The 8,155-nt window shown below is 45.2% G+C and overlaps 2 protein-coding genes across 2 annotated transcripts in view; both read left to right on the top strand.

Moving 5' to 3' along the window:
* ZFP2 (ZFP2 zinc finger protein) overlaps window positions 1-2,186 on the top strand; it is a 20,864-nt gene extending 18,678 nt beyond the window's left edge. The window contains exon 5 of the mRNA XM_007456483.1: window positions 217-2,186. Coding sequence (XP_007456545.1) covers window positions 293-1,687 — 1,395 coding nt within the window. The 5' untranslated portion in view covers window positions 217-292 and the 3' untranslated portion in view covers window positions 1,688-2,186. The remainder of the gene's footprint in view (window positions 1-216) is intronic.
* LOC103086082 (zinc finger protein 454) overlaps window positions 1-8,155 on the top strand; it is a 43,062-nt gene that overhangs the window by 12,315 nt on the left and 22,592 nt on the right. The window contains exons 3-4 of the mRNA XM_007456484.1: window positions 1,106-1,115; window positions 7,829-7,880. Coding sequence (XP_007456546.1) covers window positions 7,848-7,880 — 33 coding nt within the window. The 5' untranslated portion in view covers window positions 1,106-1,115; window positions 7,829-7,847. The remainder of the gene's footprint in view (window positions 1-1,105; window positions 1,116-7,828; window positions 7,881-8,155) is intronic.

The raw sequence follows: 8,155 nt of genomic DNA, 5'->3' as shown, positions 1-8,155 counted from the left end.
ACTCTTTCCTCTGCTTACCCTGCTTCTAGTTTCCCTGTTATTTATGGACGGCTCACTGTTTTTCCCTCCCTTCCAATTCTCTTCCTAATTATAGGGGCATCTTTGAAAGCTCTCAGATGTGCCCTATAGTTATTCTCAGTTTCATTCTCTTCTTCCTGCCTTATACAGTTTTCAGAACAGAAACCAATGTGTATTTGAATTTTTATTTTTTTTCAGACTGGGAGATAAGACTTGAAACCAAAGAGTCAACTACAAAGCCCTAATTACTGAAGATTTATCTTATGGGGTAATAATGGAAAGAGAAGGTCTCTGGCATTCTTCTTTAGGGGAAACCTGGGAACCTGATAATTGGTTAGAGGGGCAACAGAAAATCCAGGATAGACATCTGGGCCAAGTGCATATTACCCATAAGGAAACCCTCACTGTGAGAAGGACATGTGGAGGTAATGAATTTGAAAGATGTTTCAGTCAGGGTTCAATCATTGATACACAACAAACTATTCCTGTGGGGAAAAGTCCTCACAGTTGGAATTCACATGGAAAAGACACTAAACAAAATGCTGAATTAATTAAAACTCAAAGAATGTTTGCAGGAAAGAAAATCTACGGATGTAATGAGTGTGGGAAAACCTTCAGCCAGAGTTCATCCCTCCTTAAGCACCAGAGGACTCATACAGGGGAGAAACCCTATAACTGTAATGTATGTGGGAAGCACTTCATTGAACGCTCCTCGCTTACCGTACATCAAAGAATTCATACTGGAGAGAAACCTTACAAATGTAACGAATGTGGGAAAACCTTCAGTCAGAGCATGAATCTTACTGTTCATCAAAGAACTCATACTGGAGAGAAACCATATCAATGTAAAGAGTGTGGAAAAGCTTTCCGCAAGAATTCATCCCTTATTCAACATGAAAGGATTCATACTGGAGAGAAACCCTACAAATGTAATGAATGTGGTAAAGCTTTTACCCAAAGTATGAATCTCACAGTGCATCAGAGAACTCATACAGGAGAAAAACCCTATGAATGTAATGAATGTGGAAAAGCCTTCAGTCAAAGTATGCATCTTACTGTACATCAGAGAAGCCATACTGGAGAAAAGCCCTATGAGTGTAGTGAATGTGGAAAAGCCTTTAGTAAGAGCTCAGCTCTTACCCTGCATCAGCGAAATCATACTGGAGAAAAACCCTACAAATGTAACAAATGTGGGAAATCCTTTAGCCAAAGTACATACCTTATAGAGCATCAGAGACTTCATTCTGGAGTAAAACCTTTTGAATGTAATCAGTGTGGGAAAGCTTTCAGTAAGAATTCATCTCTTACTCAGCATCGGAGAATACATACTGGAGAGAAACCTTATGAGTGTATGATATGTGGGAAACATTTCACTGGGCGATCATCCCTTACTGTACATCAGGTTACTCATACTGGAGAGAAGCCTTATGAATGCAGTGAATGTGGAAAGGCCTTCAGCCAGAGCGCATACCTTATTGAGCATCAAAGAATTCATACTGGTGAGAAGCCCTATGAATGCAATCAGTGTGGAAAAGCCTTCATTAAGAATTCATCCCTTAGAGTGCATCAGAGAACTCATACAGGAGAGAAACCCTATCAGTGTAATGAATGTGGAAAAGCCTTCAGTCGGAGTACAAATCTTACACGGCATCAGAGAACCCATACGTGAGGGAAGCTTCCATGGGATCCTTCACCGTGATGAACTCTTCAGTGATAGATCAGTCATGTGCTGTAGAAACCTAATAAATGTAACGATTGTAGTAATCTTTTAGTTGAAGTATAATATACCATATCAGAAAATACAGACCACTGCAGAGAAACCATATAAAAGTGGAGAAATCTTGATTCAGAAAGTAAAACTTTATACCAGAAGGTTTAAGTAGCTAATGTTCTAAGCAATGAGGATTCATGCTGAGGATAAGTTCTATTGTATTATACTGCAGATTCTCCTTTGGACATCAGAGACTTCACACTGGAGAGGAAATGTGAGAGTGCTTAACTGGATAGCCCAAAGACCTGGTATGTAATCCTGATCTGCCACTAACTTGGACAAGTCACCTACTTTCACCAGGTCCCAGTGTCCTTATTTGGTAAATGAGAGATTTTAGATTTAGAAGGCTCCAAGATCCCTATAAGATCTAAAATGCTACAAACATAAATATGCTTGATTTTTCACCATGTTATATATGTTATCTAGATGCTCCTATTCCATAATCTGGTTTCCCTGAATGCTGAGTCAAAATTCTCTACCTCTACCAATTTCTATTATCCCTCCATGTCCTTCCCCCTCTCCCTGTTACTTTCTCCTCTGAAATATTGGCTGCTTGCTACCAGGTGATAGAATAATTGTGCAAATCTTAATGCAATAGCATGCTGTTTTAAGTTCTCAATTAACAGTCATCAAACTATTGTTAAATAAGCTAATTACTTAGAAAACAATATAACAAATATAGTCTTTGAGCACATAGGATTCAAATACATCTTTGTGTTGTACTCTATCAAAGTGGAAAGGAGAAGAGGCTGAACACTAACAGAGATGAAAATTTGACATATTAACAAAATCTTTGCTACTCACAACATATTCAAAACAATCATAGAGAAAGATTTTATTGATCTATAGTTATGAGAATAGTTAAGGCAATTTATTTTATACACATTTAATAAGTGCTAAATAGGTGATAAATATGATTAGGAAATCAAACTGCATAAGATTGTTTTGTTTTCCAAGGACTGAACCGAGAAACTGGCAGTGGTATGGGAGAGGAAAGGAAGAATTCAAGCAATAATAAGGCAAATCTAGGTAATGTAATCAACTAAATGTGAGCACTTGAATTTATTTGGGTGGATGGGTGCCATAATTAAGAACACAAAAAGTTGACTGACTTTATGGGGCAATGATGAGTTTGGTCTGGGGATATTTTATGAGTCTGTGGGTATCCAAGTGAAGTTTCCTGTTAGGCAGTAGAATAAGTAGAAGGGGCAGTGATAAAGGGTTTTCTGGGAGTACTGTCTTTGAATGCAGTAAGTGGAAGGCATCATCAGTAGAAGCTGAGGGGAAACAACAGGCAAAAGAAAAATGAAAAACAAAGAAAAATTGGGAGAAGGTGGTGGCATAGAAACAAGAATTTTAGCATAGGGATAGGAATATTTCATATTTTCAAATGCCACAGAGGATTAAAGTAAGATAAAAATAGAAAATGGCCTTTGGTTTTGGTTATTGATAACCTCTGTAAATTTTAGTGGGTTGAAGAGTGACTTAAAGGTTGAAAAGGACTTAGTAGTTTGAGAAAGGAGAGGTTTAGGAAGATAACTGAAGAGAGATTGTGGTTGAGAGAGGGTGTATATATCAGAAGAGCTTTTGGCTACAAATAATAGAAAGCCCAGATAACAATGGCTTACAAGCAAATAGGGATTTGTTTTTCTCCCATAACAAATCTGGAGGTGGTTGGCATTGGTTCAGACAAAATAACTCAATGCCTTGAGTTTCATGACCTTTTTATCATGTCACATGATGGCTCCTATAGCTTCAGGTAAAATATCTGCATTCAGAGGAGGAAGAAACGGGGTGTGTAGCACCAGCAACATCTGTGCCTTTTATCAGAAAAGGTTTTCCCAGAAGCCCCTCAGCAGACTTCTGCCTAAACCTCACTGACCACAGCTGTGTTGCATGGAGGCTAGGAGCAAAGGAGGCTGAAAAAAATAAGTACTTAGCTCTTCCAGCCTCTATAGAGGAGGTAGGCAAAGAAAAGGGGGGATTGAGAAAGGTGTTGATTTAGCCAACGAATAATCTGCCAAGAGCATTTGTATGATTTAAGGTAGAAGAACTGAGCATGTTTATCACTGCATGGGAGAGTCTGAAGGTGCAGAAAGGAGGGGATGTGCAGCTCAAAGTGGGAAAATAAGATTTGGGGCACAGGTGGAGGCTGGCAGGGATCTTTTTTCAACAGGAGGAAGGAAACTTTCCATTGGGAGAGGTGGGAATCAAGAAACAATGGGTACAGAAGATATCTGTGGGTGGCAATGGAGGAGGTTCCCCATGGACTCTGAGTGTTTGGAATTTGAGCAGTTTGGTCTCTTTGGGCTACAGGACCTCTGTGGAATTAGAAAAGGCAAGGACTAAGGAGGAATGAAACACTGAATTAAGTGTAACCTCAGAAACTTAAGATTTTAAATAATGTCTCTCCCTTGCATCCAGTTTCTTCCTTTCTCTTCATGTATTTTCTTGTTCCCCACCTGATCTCGAGACAGAAATGGAGGGGAAGAAGGATGCAGAGAGATGGGCAGAAAACAGATGGGAGATTATAAAGACAGTAGCAAAATTAAAGCCTCAAAAGGAAGGCAGAAGACAAGGGGGAAAGGAAGAATAAAATGTATTGAAGCCTAAGATGGATGCAATAACCCCAAACTGGTAAAATATTAACACTTAGAGGGAGCAGCAGGAGAAATGGGTCAGATAAATGGGTCAGTAGAAGGTTTCACTACTTTTTCAGGAGTTTTGGAAGCTTCGGGCCCTTGTATGTCAGTTCTCAGCCATTCTGGGCAAAAAGTCAGGAGGAAACTTCTGCACCTTTCCTCTATCAGCAGGGGCAGGACTCCTGGTCCCACTTACTAGACATGAGACCTTGCGCAAGGCACTTAATATATCGCTGTCTCAGTTTTCTTATTTGTTAACAGTGCGAACCTCATAGCTTTGGATTACATTCAATGCTAATGTAAAGTGCTTATGAAAGTGCCCAACACATATTTAGTGCTCAATAAATATTTTATTATTATTATCCTTATATATCTGAAAACAGAACAATATCCAAACTCCTTAGCATGGCATCCACAACCCTCAATTATCTTAGGCTATCAAAGCAAATGCCTTGTAGCAAAGTGATATAATTGTAGGAGGCTCTCTCTTCCACCCACCCCGCCCCCCCCCACTGGTGTAACAGCCTCCTAACTGGTTTCCCTGTATTCCCTCTAGCCGTACCACAGCCTGTTCGCCCCACAGCGGACCAGTGATTCTGTCAAAATGTGTTCAGCCAAGCCACTCTTTTGCTCAAACCCCTTCGAAGGTTTTCTGTCACACAGAGAATACATGCAAACTTTTTACGATGTCCTTCAAGCCCTCTAATTACCCTTCCAACCCCCTCTCCCACTCTCCTTTGTTCACTATGCCCTCTCCTGTCACACTGGCCTTGCTAAACCACAGGCTCACCAAGCACACTTCTATCTCTCGTCAGCATTTCTATTCTCTTCCTAGATATGCACATGGTTTCCTTCCTCACTACATTCAAAACTCTGCTCAAATGTTACCTCCTCAAAGAGAACTTCTCAAAACGCTGCTGAAAATAATTCCCACCTCCCCACCCCCATCACACTCTAAACTGTAACACAGCCTCAATGTGTCATCACTACCTCATCAATATTTTGTTTATTGAGTACCCCCTCTAGTAGAATTCAACCTGCATAAGTGCAGGGTTTCACTATTTCTCCAGCCCCTAGAACAATGCCTGACACATATATGCTCCAAAAGTGTCTATAGAATGAAATCTTCAGTAAAAGCCAAAACAGAATGCCATAGTGTCACGTAAGTAAAGTCACTGACACTGCTCACTAAGAGGTCCATTCTTGGCTTTTTTCCGCCACCGACAAGTTAAAACTCTCTCATCTTTCCTTCCCGAGCTTCGTGAAAATTCAAAGGCAACTAAGTATCTCCAGTTGGATCTTTCTATATTTTACCTCATCCTTGCCCGCCTCCGTACTGTCCACAAAAATAAATACCACCTCTCTAAATACCACCCTGTTGTACAAGACAGACTCCTTGGCATCCAGCTCCTTCCTCCTGATAAGTCGTGGAGAACCAAGTTTATTCTACCTGTCGACGTTTCTCGCGCCGTGCCCTTGGTCCCGTGGCCACCACTCTGGTCCCAGCCACTATCCGCTGGGTCCTGAACTGCCGCAGCAGCCTCCTCACTGGTCCGCAGGCCTTCGGCCCGCACCTCCGTCCTCCCGGTCCCCGGGCCCCACTCATCGCCCGAACCACGCCCCAGCCCGAACGCCAGGCCACACTGTTAGCATTTTTTGCGTCCCCGTGGCCGAGGCACAGTCCCGCTGCCTTCTCAAGTCATCTCCGCGCGGTCCTCCCTCAGGAACGCTCCTTTTCGTCTTGTCGCCTCCTTCTGAGTCCTTGGGGGCTGTACTGGATCAGCTTTACTCACCGGATCAGGTGCCACTTCCTCGGATTGACCTTCCTCGTCCTTTTGTTAACTTTTCGCTGGTCTCTGCCTTCCCTAGCCTGACCCAAACGGAACCAAATCCTCACGTGCGGGTTAGCGCGCGGGCGGTTACCTGCCTAGGGAACCGTGACGCCTCCGCCGAGGTCCCTGGGAAATGTAGTTTCTGCAAGGAAACCCCCTTGGCCTGGGTGGGGTGGGGGGTGGGGGTGTTGAGCGGCGGGGTCCTAATTGCTCAGGCGCGCAATATCAGTTTCTCCGCCCGGCGCTGGTGCGGGCGCTTGCGGCCGATTCGCCCTCTGGGAAGTGGAGTCTGCGAAGCAGAAGCGCTGCAGCTCTCTGACTTGAGGGAATCCGGCTCGGCGGGTCTCCCGGCAACGCGCAAGCGCAGTTCGGATCCGGACTGCAGACTCCACTTCATTGTGTTCTGCCTGCGATGTGGCGGTGGCGGTCTCTCGCCGCGGGCAGAGGCTCCTCGAAGGGCAACCCAGTGGTGACTAGACACGGTGGCCGAAGCCGCATCGGGAGAGCGGGAGCAGCCTTGGGGTGGTGGAGCCCGGTGGGAAGGGCGGATGAAAACCGAGTAGGTCTGGGTCGTGGTCCGTTCTGAAGGACGGTAATTTGATGCCCCAAACTTCCCGGGACGTATGGCTAAGGTTTGATTCCAAAGACAAAAAGGCCAGGTGTGAGCTCTCGGGTTTACGGTACGAATCTGCGGGTGCATGTGGAAAAGGATGCGGTCAGGGCCTCTGGCGTGTGTTTTGGAAACGACTCCGGGAAGCCCATTTACGCTCTGTGGTAGATGCTCCCGGTGTGGTCCGGATCACAGTATCCGGAACTCGCTGAGGCCGGGTCAGCAGCTGCGCAGCCCCTGCAGCAGCTTCCCAGGGGACCTGGCAGAGGGCGGGAGGGTGTGTTGTACGATTAACATCCGTGGCGCCCAACGCCTACTCCCACCCCCACCCCGCACAAATACACAGCTTCTCTCCCACCTTTGACTCCAGGTCTCCCAAACTGGGCGCCAGAGAAGGAGAGGCCTGAGGCCAGAGAACGGCATGGCCTTGAGAGACGTCTCGACAATGAAAATCCAGCCTTCTTAGCTTCTTTTCTAGGAGAAAGAAGGCGACCCTCCTTCTCTACTTCTTTCACTCCCCGCCCCAGGATTAGGCAGCCGTCCAGGCAGGAGACACACTTTTCTTGAGATCTCTCAGCATAATTTAAGGGCAAAAGGCTGGAGAGTGTGTAGAAAGTGTGAAAACGGGCTGGAGGATGCTTTCTTCAAGAAAAGTCAAAGTATTTAAATACAGAAGGGAAGATATGGTGGATCTGACTCAGATTGCTAGGGGGAAAATTGGTGGGGGCTGGTGGGAGTAGCTGCAAGGTGGGCTATTCCCTTTACAGAGGAGGCCATCAGAAAGACCCTCCAGGAGGAGAGAGGATTGGGAGCAAATAGGGACTAAGAATTCACTACCTGGAGTATTGGAGGATTCCCAGGGTATGAATGCTCAAAGCCCCACTCTGGACTGCTGTGTGGTATCTTTTGACCCAGTCCTCTCCTCATAAACAGTAGAAGGTGTTACCAGCCTGAGGCTCATCAGAGAAGAAGGAATGGCAGTCAGGTGCCTGCCAACGGTGGTCCAGGTGAGTGAGGGATTGCTGTGGGCTTCCCCCTCTAAATTGCCTTAGGAGATTTGAATGTAGTAGTTGAAGAGGGTGGGCCTGTTTCTTTCCCCTGACCAGGAGCTTTTCTCCCAGTCCAGTCTCACTCAGGAGCCTGACCGGCTCCTGCCACCACCCCCCCCATCTTGGGCACATCCTGGTGGGTGTCAGAGCTCAGGAACTTGCTAAAGTTCACCTAAGTGACACAACTGGAAGTGAAACCCAGGTTGGTCCAAAGTGGAAACCTGCACTCTTTC

This window comes from Lipotes vexillifer, unplaced genomic scaffold (assembly GCF_000442215.2).
Source record: "Lipotes vexillifer unplaced genomic scaffold, Lipotes_vexillifer_v1.1 scaffold814, whole genome shotgun sequence".
In the NCBI taxonomy this organism is placed as follows: domain Eukaryota; kingdom Metazoa; phylum Chordata; class Mammalia; order Artiodactyla; family Lipotidae; genus Lipotes; species Lipotes vexillifer.
The sequence above is the reverse complement of the archived record's forward strand: the minus strand, read 5'-3'. Positions and strand labels throughout refer to the sequence as shown.